This window comes from Channa argus, chromosome 3 (genome assembly GCF_033026475.1).
Source record: "Channa argus isolate prfri chromosome 3, Channa argus male v1.0, whole genome shotgun sequence".
NCBI classification, from domain to species: domain Eukaryota; kingdom Metazoa; phylum Chordata; class Actinopteri; order Anabantiformes; family Channidae; genus Channa; species Channa argus.
Window position 1 is genome coordinate 13,222,491 of NC_090199.1, and position 24,118 is coordinate 13,246,608.

General features: G+C 37.4%; 3 protein-coding genes across 3 annotated transcripts; all 3 read left to right on the plus strand.

The window, feature by feature from the left end:
- Nucleotides 1–999: 999 nt before the first annotated feature.
- LOC137124567 (solute carrier family 22 member 7-like) lies at nt 1,000–4,977 on the plus strand. Its single transcript, XM_067499640.1, has 10 exons — nt 1,000–1,446; nt 1,586–1,689; nt 2,198–2,352; nt 2,484–2,652; nt 2,742–2,865; nt 2,953–3,062; nt 3,670–3,884; nt 3,990–4,098; nt 4,217–4,423; nt 4,577–4,977. Exons 1-10 carry the CDS (start codon nt 1,066–1,068, stop codon nt 4,608–4,610), a joined length of 1,608 nt encoding a protein of 535 aa, XP_067355741.1. The 5' UTR covers nt 1,000–1,065; the 3' UTR covers nt 4,611–4,977.
- Nucleotides 4,978–6,870: 1,893 nt separating this feature from the next.
- Nucleotides 6,871–14,925, plus strand: LOC137123193 (solute carrier family 22 member 7-like). Its single transcript, XM_067496557.1, has 10 exons — nt 6,871–7,287; nt 7,381–7,484; nt 8,028–8,182; nt 10,691–10,859; nt 10,957–11,080; nt 11,184–11,293; nt 11,474–11,688; nt 13,994–14,102; nt 14,583–14,789; nt 14,883–14,925. Exons 1-10 carry the CDS (start codon nt 6,907–6,909, stop codon nt 14,923–14,925), a joined length of 1,617 nt encoding a protein of 538 aa, XP_067352658.1. The 5' UTR covers nt 6,871–6,906.
- Nucleotides 14,926–19,160: 4,235 nt separating this feature from the next.
- On the plus strand, nt 19,161–24,063 carry LOC137124179 (solute carrier family 22 member 7-like). The gene is made up of 9 exons (XM_067498903.1): nt 19,161–19,623; nt 19,732–19,835; nt 19,925–20,079; nt 20,208–20,376; nt 20,674–20,797; nt 20,900–21,009; nt 21,138–21,352; nt 23,028–23,136; nt 23,299–24,063. The coding sequence occupies exons 1-9, from the start codon at nt 19,183–19,185 to the stop codon at nt 23,507–23,509; spliced, it is 1,638 nt and encodes a 545-aa protein (XP_067355004.1). The 5' UTR covers nt 19,161–19,182; the 3' UTR covers nt 23,510–24,063.
- Nucleotides 24,064–24,118: the final 55 nt, after the last annotated feature.

A 24,118-nucleotide genomic window follows, 5' to 3' on the forward strand; every position in this document is an offset into this window, starting at 1 on the left:
ATTCTCCATGCTATCGAGTATCACAATAACTCATACAGTAGTTAGCACATTACATTTTATAACATCTGATGGCTCCAATTCTTTTCTTTGGGTATACTGTGAGCCAGCAGGAAATGTTGTTAAGTTAAAAACAGAAATGTATTTACAACAAAAATGGAATGCCTGTTCCTTATTACTGCCAGGTCAAGACTAAATATAACTAAGTATTTGCAGGTATCTCAGCTTTGCTTTTTTTCTACATAAAGATATCAATATTCAGCATCACTGACATATTTTAAATAACTCCTGGAAATGTATGTTAACTTACCTTTTGGGGAAACACATCCACTTGGACTCAAGGATGAGCTGATTAGATTTGGTTTTAGATCATTTTGACTTCACATCACATCTTCTAGAGAAATTTTCATTGCATCTGGGCAAGACATCCACTTCTGGACTTATGGATGAACTGATATGAGTATTTGTAGACTTTATACTTTATACATACTTTAATAATTACTGGTTTTTAAAATCAGCAAGCAAAGACACCAGTAGTACAAAGCAATATGGTTTATTGCTTTGATTCTTGACTATCTAAAAAAAGTAACATTTCAGTTTAAGTTCAAAAATTTATATTTGTGACATGATCAGACACTGCAGAATTATGAATTCGATACCGTAGTTTGGACTACGTGTGATTGTGGTAAGTGAAAATGCAATGCAAAATATTCCACTACCTCTGGATATTGTCATTTAATCAATCAATTCGAGCATAAATAATTCAAAATGACTGGCACAAGGCAATAATGGCTTTCATTTCTCATGCAAACATACAAAAACTATAATAAATGTCAACAGATATATTAATTAATTTAAAAGAAACATTTTTAATTAAAATTTTAGTCTAATTGTCTAAAATGGTTCGGTTGTTGGAAGGCCAATTGTGTTGCAAAATGGGACACTGTGGGCAATGCCAATGATTAACACTGTGATGGTAAATGTAGGTGTGTTGTTTAGACTTTGTTACCTTCTTTCACATCTTTCTTACAACATCAAGCTTCTTGCAGACTCTGGGAGCACAGCAAAATGAATTTTGACAACATACTTTCAGAAATAAATGGATTTGGAAAATTCCAAATCAGGCTAGTGTTAATCCAGATGCTTTCTCGAATTTCAATGCCTTGTCATTTTCTGCTAAATAACTTTATGGCAGCTGTGCCCTCTCATCACTGCGACCTCGGTGTTTTTGATGATGGAGACATCTTTGGAAATTTGACACTGGATCAGAAATTGGCTGTTGGTATTCCAGCAGAGCAGGGTGGGACTCCGAGCTCCTGTTTGATGTTTTCAGAGCCCCAGTATCAACATCTGTCAGGTTCTAATAGTACTGAGAATGCATTAATTGTTCAGTGTCAGAATGGATGGGTTTATGACAACAGCACCTTTAAATCTACTGTGGTAACAGAGGTAGGTTGCGTTTGCTGAACTGTGAGCAGTCCAGACACTGACTGGATAATTTGTGGTTGACTAAGTGTAACTTTTTCAACTTCTGTCGTGGACTACAGCAAAAATGCATATTGTATTGTTTTCATTGGTTTCTTTGCAGTGGGACCTTGTGTGCAGTAAAAAGGGGATGAGCAAGGCTACAGCCACCATTTTCTTTATAGGTGTAATGTGTGGAGCTCCTTTATTTGGATTTCTCAGTGACAGGTGAGATTGTACAAGATATCCTAAACACTAAAGAAAAAAATCTCTGTGATAAGTACACTGCTCCATCCTTACTTCTTACATGCTTTTCCACATTTAATTAAATAGATACTTCATCTGTCAATTTAAAATAATACACAAAATGACCAGGGCATGGACAATATGCTGGGATTTCAAATATTTTGCAAAACGCCCTTTTAAATCAGACTTTGGAGTCAGAGTTGACATTTTAGAAAGTCTTAAGCAGGAATTCAGCTCTTTACCCAGCTAAAGTTTTATACTAACGCAAACCAAACCATGCAGGGATACGTCAAAAAAGAGGAACATTGTTTAAGGTGGTACCAGTAGGTTTAAGTGTACCTGCACTTTTAGCCATGTCTGTCCCTTACTCTCTAGCAAATTTTAGATGATTAGGCCATAACATGTTAGAGAAACAAGGGTGCAAGTCACTGCACAAAACTCACAGTTCAGAGCAAAATTGTTTGTCACAACTTGTTTCTTTTATGAGCAGGTTTGGGCGACGACCGCTTCTGTTGGTGTCTTATGTATCATCTATGGTGTTTGCGATGCTAAGTGCATTCTCCACATCATATGTAATGTTTGCCATCATGAGATTTTTCACGGGAATGTCATACGCCGGAATTAGCATCGTCTCTGTTGTTTTAAGTGAGTATGTTGTTCTCCTTTGGATAGAAAGAGAAACAAAACCAAGTTAATGTTTTGGCTGGGCTGAAATTTGTTATTCAGTTTTACTTTTATGAAACTGATCTCACTTTTTTGTGCTGACAATCCTGCAGATATTGAATGGTTTGGCATTGAACACAGGACCTTCTCTGGTATAATAATAAGCCTGGATTGGACACTGGGGAACTGGCTTCTGGCTGGAATTGCATATTGTGTAAATGAGTGGAGGATGCTCATTCTGGCAGCGACTTCACCCTTGCTATTGGCCATCATTGCATGGAGGTATTAAGTTTACAAATTTTAGTCTGCAGAATAAAAGATTTGAATCCTTTTAGAAGCCGACACGGATGTCACCACGTTTGTAAATTCAGGTGGCTTCCAGAGTCTGCTAGGTGGCTCATGGCGAATGGGAAGGCAGATGCTGCTCATCATTACATAATGATGTGTGCCAAGATGAACAACAGGACCAAGTTTATGGATGACATCACACCAAAGGTACATCTCCATATTGTTTCTGGCTAGCTTACAATTTTACTGTAAACATTTTGTCAGTCAACATTGTTTTGTCTGGCTTTCTCAAAGGCATTACTGGAATCTACAGAAGCTGATGGTGGAGATAACAAATATAGCTTTGTAGATCTTTTCAGGACCTCAGATATTAGGAAACTTGCCATATGCTCAGGCATAGTCTGGTAAGTATCAGTGTTTCATTTTTAAAATTCATTGAGAAGATTGACATGGTACACTTCTCATATCTGTGTTTCAACTGCAAATCCAGGGGCAAATTTGTTCACATTTCAGAAATGCGCCTACCAGAATCTGCCAACCCTCTCTAAATTCATAAATTATAGTTTACACATTTGCCTATGAATTACACAAGCCAGATATAAACTTGAACAATGATTATCAGGTGGATTTCTGTACTTTGGACAAAGCAAGACTAACTGGTCCAACCATAACCAAAATCCTTACCCGGCACACAAATGCTTGAGTTGTATGAATAGTCTCATTATGATAAAATGCGTATTTGTAGAACAAGTACTGATACTAAAACTAATACTGATTGGTGGCATGAATTCAATATTTTAAAATACGGACTATTGATTTATAATTAATATTTAATTATAATTATTTATTAATATTAATATTTCATAGATGTGCAATATAGTTTACTAATATAGTATTTATTACATTTGCAATACTCTGCTCAGTGCTATGTCTCTGGCTAGTCATCAACCCAGTTCTTCCTTTACAGCCTTAAACTTGATGATCCTAATGTTCTTTTATTTCATTTTCTAGGTTTGGAGTTGCATTTACATACTATGGCATATGCCTTAACATCACTGGGTTCGGACTAAATCCATACCTCACACAATTTATGTTTGCATCAATTGAAATGCCAATGAAGATTTGTGTGTATTTCTTCCTGGAGAAAATTGGAAGAAGGCCTGGTGAAATATGGGCCATGCTGTTGACTGGGCTCTGCCTCTTCATTAACATTTTTATTACCAAAGGTCAGTTTTATTTTCTCCAAAATGTATTCTATTGCATTTTCATATTTTGTGAATATACTACTCCCAAGAATTCTTTTGATGAAATAGCTGAATATATTCCCTCAGATAAGTGGGTAATTCGTACCGTTGTGGGAGTTCTCGGAAAAGCTATGTCAGAGGCCTCATTCACGATCATGTATCTCTTTACAACTGAACTCTATCCCACAGTTGTGCGGTCAGTTAAAAACAAACCTATGTATCTACTTTAGTTTGAATACAGACAATCATCTTCTATGCTGGGATGAATAGATGTACAACAGGTTTATATTAACCCTGGGAATTGTATTATTCAGACAGAATGGTTTAGGCTACACCTCATTTCTGGCACGGCTGGGTGTCTCAGTATCTCCGCTCATCATGCTATTGGAGGATGTGTGGCAGCTGCTTCCTGCAGTTACTTATTGTGCAGTGGCACTTGGCACAGGTTTAGTGGCATCACGTCTGCCTGAAACGTTAAACACTCAACTGCCAGAGTTCATCAAGGACCTTGAGAAACCAAGGTAAATGACCCACAAGGAAGAATACATGTAATTCAATCTATAGTTAACATGTGATCTAAAACAATTTACACATTTAACCTTTTATCAAAGTCTTTTCCTGGACTCAGTAAATGTATTACGTAAAAACTAACTTAAGTTTTCTCTGTATTGCAGGGTAAAGAGAACAAGGAAGGAGCAGGTTCAATAAAGATGTACTTGCGGACAATGACAATTACAACCTGTCATCAGTATATTATCAGTATATTATCAGATTATGTGATTGACTGTATTAAATCATCCAACATTTCTAGAGCAAATGTTGGAACCAACAGCCTTTGGGGACTAACATAGATACATTTTGAACTTTGCAATAGAAGAAACCAAATACAACTTTGTCTTTACATTTACTCAGATGAAAATAAAGTACATAAAAATATGACATTTAATCAGGAGTTTGTAAAAATCTTTTTGTATCTTGTTTTCATAGAACAGAAAATTTTACATTATTAGGGCTGTCCAGTTATAACCAATCCAACTGTAAAGGATAAATGTGTATATAAAACCAACAGCTGGTATCATTTGTTGCCATTATTTTGTTGGTGTTGTTGTGAACAAAATTACGTAAGAACAGTACCTGGCAGATATTTTATGTCTGCATATTTTGGAGGTTTATTATTTAGTATATACTAAGTACTGGTAGACAAATACAATCAAATGTGGGACCTCCAGTTTAAAGATCTGATCAGAAGTGTTTTCACAGTGCCCTGCAACATTCAAACAACAGCATGATTTTCTGAAGAAGCTGATTCATAATTTGTTGAACTGTCATACTTCACTCAGGTGTTTCAGGGCTATGAGACCTGTGGTGTGCTCGGCGAGACATTTATTTTTCACCAAACCCTCTCATCTGTTTTCCACCTCATTAAGTCCTGTTGCATTTTAGGGTTGTATGAGGTTGTATGAACTAAACACAGTCTGTGCACTGTGTAATGTCATTATTTAACCACTGTTAAATGCTAAAGGCTCTGGCTATAAAATGGGTGCTTAAAAGAAACAGAAAGCAAACTGCATTGGTACATTTAAGAAAAAAAATATGTAGAGATTATATTAGAGTTAATGGTGCTACAAAGGCCCTCAGCAGGGACGGGGCCTTGAGCGGCTCCCTATATAGTTCCAAGAAAAAGTAACGGCCCAATTTGAAAACTGAATTTCTGCATAAATTGGTTCTAAAATGTGATCTGATCTTCACCAAAGTCACAAATATCAACAAAAAACAGTTTTTTCTAAACAGTTTTTCATGTCTTTGTCGAACACGCTCTCTTTTTAAACATAAAAAGAGAAGTAGAAAAAGTAATGGCAACACAACAAAGCGAGAGATCTCAGAAGACCTAGCATCAAGAGCTGTTGATTTGCATATAGCTAGATCAATTACAGAATAATCTCAAAGACTATAGATTTTACAGACATACTGTGTATAAATGGAGACAATTTATTACTGTGGATACTCACTGTAGATGTGAATATTCAGCTAAGATCACTTCGAAGGCACAACACAGAGAGACATTTTATGGTGATGTGGACAATACGCAGAGTTTAGAAACAAACAGACAATTGCAAAAGCAGAAAGGACGCAGAAAGAATCATCCAGGAAGTAGAACCAACAATAAATTTCTAGCTTACTTCCCTGGAAAAAGAGGAAAGATGTCAGCTTTAAGAAAGCAAAGTTATGCTCACTCAAAGTATGTCTGACAGGACAGTCCACTTTGACTTAGATGACTCTTGCAGAGTTACTAAAACAAATGAGAATATCAGTAAATTTTTCGGTTAGTCACGAACAAGTGTAGAGCAAGTTGTTATTTATCTGAGGAAACTTTTCCTCACTTATTGTTTTCAGTCTCTACCATTGCCTATAGGGTTTGCTCAAGGCGGATTTGTTGGGTTTGTTCTGTTTGTATAGTCTTGACTTTATTATGTAAATGTGACTTTGCTATGAATTGGTGCTATCTAAACAAAGTTTGAATTAAATTGACTTCTCCCAATGCAAAATTTGTTAATCCGTTGGTTGATCGTCACCCTCTTGTTTACACCCAATACCCAGTAATATTCATATGGGGAACTGGAATGTCTAGACAAAAATTAATGGCAGTCCATTGAGTAGTTGATATATCTTAGTAGCATGAAAGCCTCAGTAAATCTTCAGTAGACCTAAATTTTCTGCCGTGCTTAGAGACTTATAAAGTATGAACTGATAAATGTAATGGTATCCTTGCAGAATTAGCAAATGATTGCTGTTAAAAAAATATGTTACTTATGAAAGTATATTTATTTAGTTTAGTGAATACAAGTCATGCTTTTGTATTAATTCACTACACATTTACATGTTCTCTTGGATGACCATTAACCAACAGTGTTAGTTTGAAAAAGGCAAGTGGCACACTCATCTGTTTCTATTGTTTTCTGAGGTTCCCTACAAATTGGAAGTGCTGCACACTTTATTTTTGAAAATGAAGTTTGAGAATATACTTGCAGAGGTAGATGGCTTTGGGAGATTCCAAGTTAGGACAATTTTACTGATGGTAATTGCTCGTATTACTTTGCCGTTTCACTTTCTTCTGAATAATTTCATTGCATTTATTCCATCTCACCACTGCGACATCAGCTCTCTGGAGGATGGAGGTGTTTTTAGTAATTTATCCCAGACAGAAAAGCTTGTTGTTAGTATTCCATTCCAGCAGGATGGGACTCCAGAGTCCTGTCTGATGTTCGCAGAGCCTCAATATCATCTGTTGCTCAACTCTTCCAACATTACTGACCTAACGACAGTGTCGTGCCAGAGTGGATGGGTGTACAATACCACCGTATTCAAGTCTACTCTAGCAACAGAGGTGAGTTTATTTCTTTTTATAAATTATCAAATTAAGATAAATCCCTGATCTGGCTTTTTCTTTTTCTTTTATTTTCTCTTTGTTTGTCTATAGTGGGATCTGGTTTGTGATAAGAAAAGAGTGAACAGAGCCACGGCCACTATCTTCTTCATAGGGGTCATGCTTGGAGCAGCAATATTTGGTTATCTCAGTGACAGGTGTTCATGCTCTTGATTCTAAGTAGACATTTTCTCTTCTGGGTTTATATTTTACACTGCTTTAAAACAAAAGACAACAGTTCAACATTATTATTAGAGTTTTGGTACACCTCTGGGCTGTGGTGTAAATAAAATATCCCAGACGTCCATTTCTCCATTCCCAAATTTTATTACAAATACCTGTATGAAGTCAAAAGAATTCTTGCTAATTATCAACTATGCAGAACAAAGTCATGTGCATCCAATCACCTTGACCAACTCCCTATGGGCACTTTTGGCTTTATAAACTACATCATTTCTTTAGTCATCAAATGTTGAACTGTTGGTGTTTCCATCTTCCTTGAGTAACAGCCCTGTGTGTCTCTTATCAATGCACACTGCTACCTATTGCGTCACTTGCTATGAATACAAAGGAGCACCAAGGAGAGCAACTAATTATATAGTACTGTAGCTGACAAGTCAATATGGAGTAAGTGTTAAAGTGTTACTCAAACAGTTGTATGTGTAATACAGGGTGTTAATTTCTAATCCTTTGTCTCACAGGTTTGGCAGGAAAAGAACCCTTCTTGTGTCCTATGTAACAACCACCTTCTTCGGATTTGCAAGTGCTTTCTCACATAATTTCCCCATGTTTGCTGTTACAAGGTTCTTTACTGGATTGGGGATTTCTGGAATCAGTATAATCACCGTTGTCCTTAGTGAGCTTTTATCTATTTTTTATGTTTGTTTGTTTTTTTTACAGAGAAAATTCAGAATTTCAGATTCAAACAATCTAAAACAATCTATATTTAAAATTCTTTAAAATGTTCTTAAATAATTTTTAATCCATTCATCTATTACCTGTCACCGCTTATCCTGTGTGGGTCGCAGGGGGGCTGAAGCCTATCCCAGCTGCCATCGGGCCCCCTGGCGTGCCCTGGACTAATCGCCACTCTATTGTAGTACCACAGAGAGACATACACAGAGAGACAATCATTCACACTCACTTTCACACCTACGGGCAATTTTAGATTCACTAATTAACCTAACAGTGTTTTCGCACTATATATATATAATTAATGGCTAAAGTTATTAATTCTAGCAGTTATTTTTCAAGTCAACTCTTAGTTAAATGTGTCTTTCTAAAAATGATCATATTGTATAAACTTGTTTACTGTAAATATAGTTGTATCTATTGCAACAGATTTGATTTACAACCCAAATTCCCAAAAACTTGGAACTATGTGTAAAACGTAAATAAAAACAAAATGCAATGATTTGCTAATCTCATCAAACCATATTTTAATCACAATTGAACATAAAAAACATATCAGATGTTGAAACTGAGACATTTCACCATTTCATGGAAAATATTAGCTGCTTTTGAATTTGATGGGAACACAACTCAAAAAAGTTGGAATGAGTGATATTTACCATTGTGTAGCATCCCATCTTCTTTTAACAACTGTCTGTAAACGTCTGGGAAGTGAGGAAACCTGTTGCTGAAGTTTTAGGAGAGCAATGTTGTGCCATTCTTGTCTGATGCAGGATTCTAGCTGCTCAACAGTCCTGGGTCTTTGTTGGTGGGTTTTTTTTATGATGCACCAGATGTTTTCTATTGAAAGGTCTGGACGGCAGGCAGGGCAGTTTAGCACCTGGACTCTTCTCCTGCAAAGCCAGGCTGTTGTGACAGATGCAGTATGAGGTTTAGCTTTGTCTTGCTGAAATATTAACTTAAATTTGTGGATTGCACTGTGCCTGTGTGTCAGCTGTCTTTACATATTATCGGCAAACGTTATTTTGCATTACGGAGCATTTGGAAGACTTTATTGTTACCTGGGCCAGGTACGCAAAGTTTTTCCTTCCAGTTTTTGAGTGCTCCATGTCATCTACGGAGTAACTGCTGCTAGCTAAGCCCCGTGGCAGGAGGAGGAAGCGGGGATGCAGGACTGGTGTTCAGACCAGGCTGAGGAAGTGGCAAGCCCAGGGACACTCACCATGGCCGAACGGGACCGGATCTGTTGGGTAAGCAGTGTTTGACGCCAATTCCAGTCCACGAGTAGGATCGGGAATCGACCCAAATGCTGCCGCCTCTGTGGTGTATCGTTTCTGACCAAAATTTCCAGACTCGTGTTCTACATTCTATCATCACCTGTCCTATGGGAAGTGGAGATGCTGTCGTGTCACCTTCGCGAGATCCAGCTGGTAAACTTTAAAACATTGACTCATTTTACCGACCTCCTGGCTCTGCTCGTTTGTTTCTAGATTAGTTCTCTGACTTTTTATCATCTATCATTAAATTTGAGACAGTTTTAATTCCCAGGGATTTTATCCTTCGATGGATGACCCTTCCTGACTCATGAGCACGTAGTTAAACAATCGTCTGGGCTCTGACAGGCAGATAATCACATGGATTGGTAAATACTTATGCATGGTGTGAATCAAAACATGGCCTTGGCATGAAAACATTCTCTTAACGATGGCATGGTTACAAGGGTCGTGATAATCCTTGATGCCTTATGGGCATTTAGCGGCAATCATAATCATTAGCGTAATTTATATAGTCGGCAACAGAGAGGGCCAATAGGTAGCGATTGCTCACTGAACCAGAGCGGCAGGCAGAGTCAGGCCAACAATAACCATGATCTGGTCATGGAGTCAAAAACCATGAGCCAGGTGAACCTGAAGACAGGGAGTTGCACAAGTAACAGAGACAATGACCTGACAGAGAATCAGGGGGAAAGCTGGGGTTCTAAAAGGCAGCTGAACAGGTGAAAACAATTGTGACTATTGATGACTGGTAAGCTAGAGAAATTAACTGGCGACAGGAAGTGGAGAAAAAGGGGGACAAAATAAAAGTCCAGGACAAGACAAAAGTTCAGAAATGTTCCTTTTATTCCCAGTTGTGTAACTGACCTGTTGCAAATTAATCTAATTAGTTGTCAAATGCTCCTCCATTTGTTTTTTTATTTGCAGCAATTACTTTTCCAGCCTTTTGTTCCTTCTGTTCCAACTTTTTTGAGATGTGTTGCTCCCATTGAATTCAAAATGAGCTGCTAATTTCCATGAAATGTTAAGATGTCTAATTTTCAACATCTGATATGTTGTTTATGTTTATATTGTGAATAAAATATAGGTTGATGAGATTTAAAATAATTTCATTCTGTTTTTATTTTTGGAAACATTTTTTTTAACTTTTTTGAATTGGGGTTGTATTATTATTACAGACATTGAATGGGTGGACATCAAACGTCGAACTGCAGCAGGCATTTTTTTGAGCATGGACTGGAGTATTTGTGCTGCTCTGCTACCTGTTATGGCTTACTTTGTGAATGACTGGAGGTACCTGGCTGCCACAGCAACTGCCCCACTGTTTATAGCAATGATTGCTTGGTGGTAAGAAAAAATTACAGTAAAACTGTGAAGACTCATTAGTTTATATGAAAATCAGTGAAAAGCTATCATTTATTCTTATTCTGTGATTTATTTTCAGGTGGATCCCTGAGTCTGCCAGGTGGCTTATAAGCAATGGAAAAGTCAACAGTGCCCATTTTTACCTGAAAAAGTGTGCAGAAGTGAATGGCAGAGAGCAATTCATGACTGACCTGAAACCTGAGGTACAACATCTAACTTAATCTGTTCATTTCTAGTCTGAAACTAATTAAATTAATACCTCGCACCATTCCTTTCTGTTAATAAAGGTTAATTTTTGGTCTGCAGGTTCTATCCAGAGTCATACTTGTTGAAAATGAAAACAAAAAGTATTCCTATTTGGACCTTGTAAAGACCCCGAGAATGAGAAGACTGGCTATACTTACTGGCATTGTGTGGTACTGAATCCTTAAATATGTCATTTTGTTTTGACTTTCAAACAACTGAGACTTTTAGCTTCTAAAGCTTGAAAAACAATGTAATCAGTTCACTCCATTGTCAGCAAATGATGATCACTTAACCTGAGCAACAGCAAGCAGAAGCGAACGTACTTTAACATGTTCTCTTTCTGTTCATAGGTTTGCAGTAGCCTGCACTTATTATGGAATCAGCTTTAACATCAATGGATTTGGTCTGAACATTTATCTCACACAGTTCATCTATGCCACCATTGAAATCCCAGCAAAAGCATTTGTCTTCTTCACCTTGAACAAAATAGGTCGAAGGCCAAGTCAGGCTGGAAGTCTTATTTTGACTGGACTATGTATTTTCTCCAACATGTTTATCCCTGAAGGTAAACAACCAATTTTGAGGGTGAAATTTTATAAAAGTAAGGGTTATAACAAGCACTTGCAACCCCAACTCATTTTACCTTGCTGCCAATTCGTAGTCAACAAGGCTGATTTCAGCCCTTTTTGGCTACACTTCAGGCACCTATATCACCCTAAATAACATGGCCACCCAAGGTGCAAACTCCTCCAATTTCACTTTTTTTCATATTTCTCAGCCACTAGGATAAGAACATTGAGCTGGATTCTTCATTAGAAAAGTTGTTTCACCCCTCAGCGCCCCTTTATTTGAATATCATGTCATCAAGTCAGCTGGTGCAGTAACTTCTGTGATGACATGCTGCTGTCCTACTTCTCTGAGGATGGAAGTCCTCTTATCATTCTCTTATCATGGGAGACACCAGCTGCACCTCACTCTCACTTACAACTGCACCTAAGAAATTCTCTCTTCCACTCCTCTGCATTTATCAGAACTTCTTCATTCAGCTCACTTTTTTGTATTTCTAAGGCCCAAGATCAGGGGTGGGGAACCCATGCTTCTCGAGGCCCACAGCCATGCATGTTTTCCAACTATGCCTGAATACCTGCAGCTGATTACCTGGATCAGGTGCATCCAGTCAAGTAGAAGCTGTAGAAGAGGGCAGGGATAGTTGAAAAGGCTTCAGGAGCATGGCTTCCCCACCCCTGGCCTCAATCCCAAACCGCTTTTAAAGTCACATAATCTGAGTCGATTTGAAGTGTGAGTGTCACTGGAAATGAACTATGTATCAGGAATGATTTGACCCAAGATTGCCCCCTTGTGGCTAACAGTAGAATCAATGATGTTGTCATTGTCTACATGTACACATTGGCAAAAAGTGGATATAGCTTAGCTAAAGACTTCCTATGGTCCTACATTATTTGTCACTATTTGCAGCAATTATAGATCTCTGAATCCTGATCAGTTGTCCTCTTTGGTCTTTACATCGCAATCATTAGCACATGCCTTGTCCACCCTTGACATCGACACAGCTGCTGACAGCCTCTGCACCAGACTCTCAGCCTGTCTAAAGAGTCTCTGTCTGCTGTACTTCTGGCTCACCCATCAAATTCATGAGCAATGCACCAAACTCAGGACTGCTGAGAGAAAACCCCAACGGCTCGAGCTGAGTATCCCTTATAGTATTTTCTATCTCTTGACAGGCTCCTTGGTGTGAACTAGTCTGACTGTAGGAATGACTGCAAAAATGGCCCAGTGGCCTAGTCCTCTATTCTAATCATACTCAATCTGTCTGCAGTCATTGACACATTAAAACCCCAGATTCTCCTGCCTACATTTGCCTAGCTGGACATCACTCTTGGCTTTTTCAAATACTTGTGTTGGGGTGAACCTACGAGGTTGTCTTTGCAGGAGCAAGTATCCATAACTCATTGCTTCTCCACTGGTGTTCCCTGGGTCTTTGTCCTTGGCCCTTTTCATCATTTTTATCATGGATTTAATCATCAGATCACATGGATCACATCTTCCTATCATTGGTATGCAGATGGCATACAGTTAGTTCTGTCCTTTGCACTCTCATCACAAATTTTTCCCTGGATCTTTGACATGTCTGCTTGAATATATTTACCATACAGAAGTTCTGGTCCTTCCAGCCAAACCTACCATACAACACAGTATCAGCATTGATGTAGAATATTTAGTGATTCTGTCCACAAATTTAGCCAGAAGTCCTTGTTTCATCGTTGATAGCTATCCCAAAATCTTCTCGATCTCTTGGGCATGGAAATTTGCCCTCTACAGCATCAGAAAGATCAGACAATGTTTGAACGAGTTGGCAAACTCTCCATGTTCAGTAGCCTCACTCTCAAAAAACTATTGGACTGCTTTTTCTGCGCTTTTGTCACTTTTCTTTTCAAATTTCAATCTCACAAACCTGAAACATGTCTTTTTATGAAACATTGTCTTCAATATCTTCTTCTGCCAAAAGACTAAATGTAAATATTACATAATTAAATAGCAAAGTTTAAAAAATACAACTATAGGAGACACTAAAGTAATTCATTTATGCACTTAAATCTATTTTTTTTAAAAACATCCTTTCTGCTCTTTCTTGCACTTGGATCTCGTGAAATGTGAACACTTTTCTGATAGGACTTTGCTTTGATGTTTTCTCCTTGACTTAGATTTTTGCTGCCTTGTACCTTACTTGTAAGTTGCTCTGGATAAAAGCGTCTGCTAAATGACTAAATGTAAAATTTCAAAGTCTACACATAATGGCCCTAAATATAATACAATGTGAAGGTAAAATGTCAACAACTTCTCCTTTTCAGAAATAGGTTGGTACCGGACGGTTGTTGGAGCTTTGGGCAAGATGTTTGCAGAAGCAGCTTTTACTATAGTATTTCTGTACACAGTAGAGCTGTACCCCACAGTAATGAGGTTAGTAAAATATAATACAGAGCCTTTACTGAAACTACCACAAGTATGTCCCTTTGTATCTAATCAATCCAATTTGCAAAGTTTTCCACACATCTCAAGGAAATTAAGCACATGACAACTCTCACAGCAAAGGCCCTATTCTTTTGTTAATTAGATATTGCAACTAGGAGTTTATTTTTAATTAATTTTAAAACAAAATGTGTTTTTACTTCTTCATTATGGGTAATTCAGTTTAGAAGAAACTTGAATGTACCACCAAATATGCAAAAAGCAAAGGGATATATAATATTATATAATATTCACAGAAACCATTATATCTAGATGCTTTTTTTTTTGCAAGAAACAAGTTAACTGAGACACTGAACACCCAGAAGCATATCAGTAAATTAATAAGTGTCTTGCAGAGTTTGAGCAGATCCCTTACTGTTATAAATTTGTTCTGTTTTCTCTGTTTTAAAACATTATTTTTCTCTTATACAGACAAAATGGATTGGGTTACTGTTCCTTCATGGCCCGTATAGGTGTATCTATATCACCACTGATCATACTTCTAGAAGAAGCATGGCTCCTTCTACCAAGTATTGTTTTCTCTCTGGTAGCTGTTGTTGCTGGACTGTCAGCCTTCTTTCTTCCTGAGACACAAAACATCCGCCTACCAGAGATTATTGAGGACGTGGAACTGACAAGGTACTGCACCCTATATGACAAATATCTCAGTGCATCACAACATTTACAGTAAAACTTAAATGTTATAAAATAAAAATGTATTTTGTGTTTCAGAAGACGATCAATCTCCACATCTGAGGAGAGAGCTCCACTCTAACTGTTGATTTCATATGAAACCAAAAGATTGATAAGACACTGATTTCCGTGATAGAAAATCAGTGGTGGTAAAATGTATGAATAATAAAATACACAGGTGTTTCCTAAACCTGCATGAACACTTGGCAGTGGAGACAAGCTGTGAACACAACTTATAAGCCTATAATGTTGCAGTTGTGAACTTGTTAGCAAACCCCAAACCCCCCTGGCAAATAATCGGTCAACAAATGTTGACTTTCTTATTGCATCCATTTCTTTGTAACTTTGTTTGTAAGCTGCTTGTCTATTGGTATGTACCATACAGTGTGTTTGAAGATTTTATGATGAAAAGCTGAAGAGAGCAGTTATACTCAAAACGTCAATTAAAACAATTAACTGAAAGGCATTAAAATAAAAAGAACTAACAAAGCTGGTGACTGCATATATGATCAAGAACTGTTGACTGCCCATCTTTAGGACATTAATGCATTGGAAAGATAATTCAGCAAGTAATGTGACAAGTTATCTTTGACAGGCAGTTATGAGATTAATTTAATGGAGTACAGTTTTTAGTAACAAGCCCAACACTGGTTGAGGGTAACTACAAAATCAATTAATAATTGTGTGTAGGATCACAAGGTCAAGGTAAATTTGATTATCCCCATGGGGTAATTTATGTTGCACCCAGCAGTAAGCAATTATGTGAGTTGTTAAGCAACACACTCAAAATAAATTAATTATAAATAAAAAGTCTGAATTGTTTAGTGCCATTCAGTAAAGCAATGGTAGCTGGGACAAATGAATTGTTAAATCTCTTTTTCTTACATTTTGGCAAACTTTTCCCAAAGCTCTGCATTTGTATAGTCAAGTTCATCAAAATATCTGTTCTCCAACCTCTGCTTGTTTTTCAAATTAAGAGACCCAAACCAGAAGTAAAAGAAAATGTTAAAGTGAACTAAATAAATAAAAAATAAAACATTGAGATTAATGTTTAAGATAACAACATTTGTTGGTGGGCCTCTGATACAAAGAGTCGGTGTTACAATTACATGTAAATACCAATTCCAATAGTCCGTAAATACTTGCACCAATTCCAGAGCCTGACCATAGACACAGGTGAAGGATTCCTTCAAAAATCTCTGCTTTAAATAAGGTATAAAATTTTAATAAATCTGATCAAATTCAGTTTTGAAGATCCTGCTCTAAGTTTATTATCAAAAATGACTTATTAAGAGACAGGAAACAAGGTGGCAATCTGGCAGTCTGGACATTAAAGGCAATCATACAAGACACAAAATCCAGGTTTACAGTCATATATCAGTGTTAACTGATCCAACTGCCATCTGTGACCAATACTGCCAATGCAACTGACTTGTAAACGCACTTACACATTTGAGGAAAAAGATTAAAATTCATTGATTATGTTCGATGTAACAGTTTTCCTTTTAATTTGTGAAATGGCACTAATTAAAAGTGAATCGCAAGAGGGTTGTTGGGGGGGTAACAGGCGTAGAAAGGTGGAGCTGTCATTAAGAGCTTTGCTACAGAGCCATGTTCTACTCTATAGTACTGTGTCTGGTTAACTTTAGGCAACAAAAGCACTTTGCTAAGGTAAGAGGAAGTTTGTGATTTTCTTTGTGAAGTAATTGGTAAAATGTTCTCTATTAAGAAAACAAACATGTCTATTAATCTATAACCATAAAGTGCTGTGTGACAAAACAACCTAAAACAACCAAAAAGGTAACTTATGCTGTAGTCAGATGAACTTTATGCTGTACTGCTGTTGGTGTCATATGCTGTACTGTTGTTAGCAGAAACACTCATGATGGTTTGATAATAATTTGAAATGGGAAATAAACAATGGTGCCCTATGTTAATAAGCTGTTTTTGTCAGCCCACCACAAAAAGCGGCTTTGTTCCCACATCATAATTAGTGTGGTAACTTGAGATTGTCTAATGACAAAACATACAGTTGGGTGCAAAGGTTTTCATCCCCTTATTTGGAAATGGCAGAAAGAGTAAAACAAAGGTTTTTGTTTTCATCAACATTATATTTAATGCACATTGAGCTACAAATGTTCAATCAATAGAAAATAATTAAAGTTACATTTTAAATAAATTATTAAGAGGAATGCAAAATTTTTCACTAATAGATTTTTCCCTTTTTATGTTGGGTTTAGGATTAAGTTTGCATCCCCTTACAATCAAATTGCATGTAGGGAAATGTAAACTTAACCCTAAACATTTTGTTTTTGACATTTCAAAAGATGCTAACTGTAGGTTATAATGAGCTACTTCCACAAAGAAAATATAGGACAGAGGAAAGCAGTCTCCTCACAGGAATAGAGAGGATTATGTAAGTGAGTAAACAATTAGCCACCTCAGGGAAGGCAAGTAACCATAATTTCATTTATTATACAGTATACAGAGTATCCTCCAATACAGGTGACATGTAATTTTTGTTTTTACCTAAATAAAAAATAAGAGCATATATCAAGAGTTGCTGTATCTTTGGAAAGAGAAAAAAACCATTAAGTGGTTGATACTGTATCTCTCCTAATGTAACACATGTTACCATTTATTTGGGATACTTTATATTGGATTTTACTTTTTCGTTTTATGTGTCGCATATATATAACACTGAGAGTTGGAAACAAACGTTATTTTACAATGATGTTCTTAAACTTTGAAACAAATATTGTCCTGCAAATCTCCGGAAACTCTGATTTCACCTATATTTTTTTTAGGAAGCGAAGAGATGTACATCTTTTTCACATAGACTTTGCTTGTCCCTTATTAACATTTGCTTCAATCACAACACATTCAAAAGAACTTTGACACTCTCTTTCTTCTTTCGGCTGCTACCTTTAGGGGTCACAACAGCAGATGAATTGTTTCTGTCTCAATTTGTTCTTTTTTATCTTCCTCTTTCACACCAACTTATTGCATTTCCTCATTCTCCTTCCTTGGCCTTCCTCTTCTTCTACTTTGTGGCAACTTCATCCTCGTTGTTCTTCTCCCAACATATCCCACCCCCTCCTCTGGACATGCCCAAACTATCTAAGTCTATACAGTGTAAAGGCCAGCTACAATTTAATTAGCAAACTGTGCTGTTGTATTTTAGATGCTATAATACAACATATTCTCTGCTCCCAGTTATGCAAAAGATTTAAATATTACTATTTGCTTACAAGGCACTGCTTGATCTTGCACCTCATTTTATAAATGAGTTTTCATTGAACAATGTGTTACTAACTTGGAGACTTAATAACTAACATTTCTCCATGTGTTACCTGTTATGATTATGCCACAATCCCACTATTTTACCCAACCCCCGTGAAAACAGAGACACATTTACATTTCAAATTCCCAAAAACAAATTATGGCAGGATTTCAAAAGCTAAGATGTTCCTCAGAAAAACCTCACTGAATTCAAAGCACACAACTGACAGCTTTGGCTTGTAAAGACTTTGATTGTTGGAAACTTGCCTTAACAAACTTTGGGAAACTTGTAGCTTTGTTATTGACATGACCTCTATTTATTTCTTTGCACACTACTACTACTTATATCTTGCACCTTCAATAATAGGTGGGTGCCTGAGTCAGCTAGGTGGCCTATTGCCAATGGAAAGCTAGAGAAAGCCCAGATGTGTTTGGAAAAATGTGCCAAGATGAACGGTAGAAAGGGCTTATGTAACACAATCAAATCAGAGGTTAGCATATTTCAGATAATTGATATCGATATAGTTTTAGGTCATGATTGTTAATCTTTGTGTTTATCATATTTTAACAAATAATGTTTTGCATTTTTTCAGACATTTTTACCTATTCATACATTTATTTTAACACTGTACTGATGTACTGTACAACCCAGGTTCTGAACATTGCTTCCTGACATTATTCATTTTTTGTAATCAAATCTTTGTTCTTAACACTGTATTAAAATGATGAAAAACTGTGACTAGCTGTTAAGTTTTAAAGCCATGAGCCATATTACAACACAATATCTATAGATTTTTACACCATATTATAACTTTGTAGTACACAGATTAATGGCTACCTGTTGTGTTGCAAATGAAGTATTAAGGTAAACAATGACTCATCCTGTTTTTACCAAGAATGCATTTTTTTTTACTGTCCCTTAGACAAACGTCAGTCTAGCGGTTAAATGAAGTAAAATATTTACCTATTTAAACTGTATTGCAGCAGCATAAATGGCAAGTTGCTCTGAATGCTCTTGTTTGCTGTTCACTCCTCATCCGTGGACAGACATAAGCGAATGACCAGTTTTGTCTCTTTAACTCAAAGGAAGATATTTTACGCAAAAGGAGAAGACACAATGAAGTTTGAGAACGTCCTTAATGACATCAATGGATTCGGAAGGTTTCAGATTATGATCATTGTAATCAGCTTCATTGGCCGCTTCACATTGCCCTGCCACTTCATGCTGAACAATTTCATAGCAGCTGTTCCCTCTCACCACTGCGACATCAGCTCTCTGGATGATGGAGGTATTTTTAGCAACTTATCCCATGCTGAGAGGCTTGTTGTCAGTATTCCAGTCCAGGATGATGGGACTTTAAGCTCTTGTCAGATGTTTACAGAGCCTTGGTATCATCTGCTGCTCAATTCCTCCAATACCACCGACCTAATCACAGTGCCATGCCAGAATGGATGGGTGTACGATAACAGCACCTTCAAGTCTACTTTGACATCACAGGTAACTTGTTTTGATTTGTACAACATCACACAAATTGAACAAAAAATTGAACGTATTTATCATTATAAAGAGTGTGAACCTGTCCTCTTCTTTTATCCTTCTTTTAAGTGGGACTTAGTTTGTCACAGAAGAGGAAAAAACAAAGCGACTGCCACCATCTTCTTTGTTGGGGTGATGTTTGGAGCCATTTTCTTTGGAAGTCTGAGTGACAGGTATTAGCTTGCCTATTCACCATTTAACCTATGAATTTGATTGCCCCAAACAAAAATATTAAATGTGGGGACCTCCTGACTTTTTATAGGTTTGGCCGAAGAATAATGCTGTTGGTGTCGTATGTGTCTGGAATGCTTTTTGCTGTGGCAAGTGCTTTTTCTTCATCCTATGTGATGTTTGCTGTGCTGCGGTTCTTCACTGGGTTTTGCATCACTGGCATCGTCATAGTCTCAGCAGTTCTCAGTAATTAGTTTCTCATACGTATTTAAACATATCACCTCAGACATACAAACTGTTTTTTTTTTTGGTTGTTTATGTATATGAGCCTTGCAAAGTAACTAATACTTTTTCATGTTGTTTGCTCCCCACAGGTGTGGAGTGGGTGGACGTTGAGCGCAGAAAACTGGTAGGAGTGATCGACAGCTTGTCATGGACATTTGGGAATACAGTATTTGCAGCTATTGCTTACCTTGTGACTGATTGGCGGTGGCTGATTGTTAGTGTCACCTCACCTCTAACCTTGGCCATAATCACCTGGAGGTATGAATCTAAAGCTGAGATTTTGAAGTTCAACCGTATTTTTTTTCAGAGAGTGACAGTGATCCCTTTTACATTTCAAATGACCAAGAATATATTATGGAAGGATTTCAAAAGCTAAGATGTTCCTCAGACAAACCTCACTGAATTCAAAGCACACGACTGTCGGCTTTGGCTTGTAGACATTGATGGTTGGAAACTTGCCTTAACAAACTTTCGGAAGCTTGTAGCTTTGGTATGGAGATGACCTTTGTATATCTCTTTACTACTACTACTTATATCCTGCACCTTAAATAATAGGTGGATGCCTGAGTCAGCTAGGTGGCTTATTGCCAATGGAAAGCTGGAGCAGGCCCAGATGTATTTGGAAAAATGTGCCAAGATGAACAGAAGAAAGGGCTTATGTAACACACTCAAATCAGAGGTTAGCATATTTCAGATAATTGGTATCAACTTAGTTTTAGGCCACGATTATGAATCTTTATGTTTATCATATTTTAACAAATAATGTTTGGGATTCTTTCAGACACTTGCCACTATTGTTGTGAGAGAAAAGAGTAATCGGACCTATTCGTACCTCGATTTGATACGAACGCCTAAGATGAGGAAACTGGCCCTGCGTACTGGTCTAGTCTGGTCTGTATTGTCAATGACATTTTGCTCAGTGATGTAACATGTATATTAAAATATACAGATGAAAGTTATGACTGTATTTAAACACAGAGCAGTTGGTTTTAACAAATGTCCACTTTTTCTGCCCCTAGGTTTTGTGTGGCAACAGCATTTTATGGCATTAGCTTTAACATTACAGGCTTTGGGCTCAATATGTATCTCACTCAGTTTACCTATGCCTTAATTGAGTTCCCAGCCAAAACAGCAAACTACTACCTTCTGGATAAAATAGGCAGGCGACGCACAGAGGTGGGATCATTGCTGTTAACTGGCATCTGTCTTGGGATCAACACTGTAGTGCCTAAAGGTAGAAAAATATTAATTTCCACAAACTTTGATCCAAGTCTTATTTAAATGTTTTGTAGAATATAATACTTTCAATAACAGGCCTGACAGTCATTTAGGCAGACATAAGATATTCAACTACAAACCCCAATTTTAAAAGTAATCTAAAATTCAAGTAAAAACAGAATGCACTGTCCAAAAGTCTGCATTTTTGATGGTGGTGGTAAAGGTGTGAGGTGTGTGTCTTTGACGCATTAGTGCACAAGGGATGTACATCTGTCAAGTCACTCTTAATGATGAACAATATATACAGTTTTGGAACAACAAAAATTCTGCCTTGCAGAAGGCAACTTTTGGGGGAAGGCACGATAAGATGAAAGCATGACTCCATAGTAAATGAGTCTGGGAGCTAAAAAGGCTTGGCATATAAAGCAAAAAATATGACAAAGGTGGCACCAAATCTACTAAGAGCTGAAATCCTAAATCAAGCAATTGAATAAGGTTTTTTCAAACTTAAAACAAATGAATTCCTCAGTCCTCAACACTAATGAACAGGTGACGGTAAACATGCTCCTATTCCAACTTGTTGCTAGCATCACATTCACAATCAAATAGTCACAGATCAGCCACAACATTAATACCACTTTGTGGGTATAAAAATATGATCTGGTTTTTATTATGCATCAAGGATCGGCTCTGAGCCTCTTCTTGTTTGCTGTGGTGATGGAGAGGCTGATAGATGAGGTTAGATAGGAATCTCCGTGGACTATGATGTTTGCAGATGACATTGTGATTTGTAGTGAGAGCAGGGAACACGTGGAGGAAAATCTAGAGAGATGGAGGTCTGCTAAGCTTAGCCACAGCAAGACAGAATACATATGTGTGAATGACAGGGAACTAGATGGAACGGTGAGGTAACAGGGAGCAGAGGTGAAGAAGGTGCAGGACTTTAAGTACTTAGGGTCAACGGTTCAGAGCAACGGAGAGTGTGGGAAAGAGGTGAAGAGGCGATTGCAGGCAGGTTGGAACGGGTGGAGTAAAGTATCAGGTGTGTAGTGTGATAAGAGTATCAGCGAGAATGAAAGGAAAGGTGTTCAAGACGGTGGTGAGACCAGCGATGTTGTTCGGCTTAGAGACAGTGGCACTGAAGAAAAGACAGGAGTCAGAGCTGGAGGTAGCAGAGCTTAAGATGTTGAGGTTCTCTTTGGGAGTGACAGGATGGACAGGATAAGGAATGAGGACATCAGAGGGACAGCTCATGTTAGATGTGTCAGAGAGGTCAGATTGAGGTGGTTTGGACATGTTCAGAGGACAGATATATCGGTAGAAGGATGCTGAGGTTGCAGCTGCCAGGCAGGAGGTCTAGAGGAAGACCAAAGGAGATTTATGGATGTAATGAGAGAGGACATGAAGATAGTTGCTTTGAGAGAAGAGGATTCAGAGGACAGGGTTAGATGGAGGCATATAATTCGCTGTGGCGACGCCAAAAAGGGATTAGCAGAAAGGAAAAGAAGAAGATTCTAAACTAATAAATGCTGATGCATCATTTCAGGTTAACTCCTTGTCAGCACATTAACTGGATAAAATAAAAAATATAAAATATAACACAACATTTCTAGATCTGGTTTGTACTTTAACATTGGAAGTAACTAGGGTAAGAAAAAACATAACCTCACGTAATTATGTTCTTCTTCCAGAGATGTCTGTGGCCAGAACAGTGGTAGCAGTCTTTGGTAAAGCATTTTCTTCAGCATCCTTTGGAACAATTGTGCTCTACAGCTCTGAGCTCTACCCCACTGTAGTGAGGTAAATATGCAGACTTTGCATTCTGTCTTTGTCAGGCTGATCAAAACCATTTTTGGACATTTGTAACACATACTACATACAGTGAATTATCAACACTGCAGGATATTTGGTAGTTTTCTCTCTTACAAAGTAATTGTGAAGATCCATGTCCATATTTCTTAGGCAGAATGGTATGGGCTATAACTCCTTCATGGCTCGACTTGGCGTAGCTGCGGCTCCTTTGATCCTCTTACTGGATGATGTCTGGAAGGAACTTCCCCAACTTGTCCTGTGCTCTTTAGCTATACTTGGGGCAATAGTAGCAAGAACCCTTGCAGAAACATGCAACAGGTGCTTGCCAGAGACCATAGAAGATATTGAACAGAACTGGTAGTAACACAGTGACAGACACGAGTGCACATTCTATCAGTTATTTATCAGCCTGAATGGTTTAACTATGTGCATTTTGTTATTGAATGAGTATTTTACAATTTGATTCGTTGGGATATTTTGTTTTACTAAAGACGTTTCCTGACCTTTTCTTTTAGCTAATAAGCTTTTTATTATGCCGAGTCAAAACCTCGTCAGAGTTTGCATACGTCTGATCTGCAAGCAGTTTAAAGTTTATCCCCTTAAAATCATCTTACATTTTTTCCCCTTGCATACCAATTACTTTTTTAACCATACATTAAGAGCATTATATGAATCTAAAATTTAAAGCATCTACAACTATAATATAGCTGTAAGCAAATATGTTCAAGTAGATCGCTTACTCCTTTAAGTGAAAACTGGTGTATAAAAATAGAATTTATAATAATGTTATATATAATGTCTTTGTACAAGCTAAATTTTGGAAAGTGCCATCAATAAAAATATGACCTTATATATAGCCTGGATGATGGAATATGCACTTTTAGAATAAACAATCTGCACATTCATGGTTAATGTAAACAAGTCTCTTAAAATAATATTAAACACACAAACACAAAAAACAACTCCACTT

Bases quoted from the DNA above. Each gene is read 5' to 3' on its own strand.
- LOC137124567 (XM_067499640.1), top strand. From the start codon at position 1,066: ATGAATTTTGACAACATACTTTCAGAAATAAATGGATTTGGAAAATTC. The intron at 1,690-2,197 runs GTGAGATTGTAC...TTTTATGAGCAG, and splicing joins TTTGGATTTCTCAGTGACAG to GTTTGGGCGACGACCGCTTC. The intron at 2,353-2,483 runs GTGAGTATGTTG...ACAATCCTGCAG, and splicing joins CATCGTCTCTGTTGTTTTAA to ATATTGAATGGTTTGGCATT.
- LOC137123193 (XM_067496557.1), top strand. From the start codon at position 6,907: ATGAAGTTTGAGAATATACTTGCAGAGGTAGATGGCTTTGGGAGATTC. The intron at 11,294-11,473 runs GTACTGAATCCT...TTCTGTTCATAG, and splicing joins ATACTTACTGGCATTGTGTG to GTTTGCAGTAGCCTGCACTT. The intron at 14,103-14,582 runs GTTAGTAAAATA...TCTCTTATACAG, and splicing joins CTGTACCCCACAGTAATGAG to ACAAAATGGATTGGGTTACT.
- LOC137124179 (XM_067498903.1), top strand. From the start codon at position 19,183: ATGACCAGTTTTGTCTCTTTAACTCAAAGGAAGATATTTTACGCAAAA. The intron at 19,836-19,924 runs GTATTAGCTTGC...GACTTTTTATAG, and splicing joins TTTGGAAGTCTGAGTGACAG to GTTTGGCCGAAGAATAATGC. The intron at 20,798-20,899 runs GTTAGCATATTT...GGATTCTTTCAG, and splicing joins GTAACACACTCAAATCAGAG to ACACTTGCCACTATTGTTGT.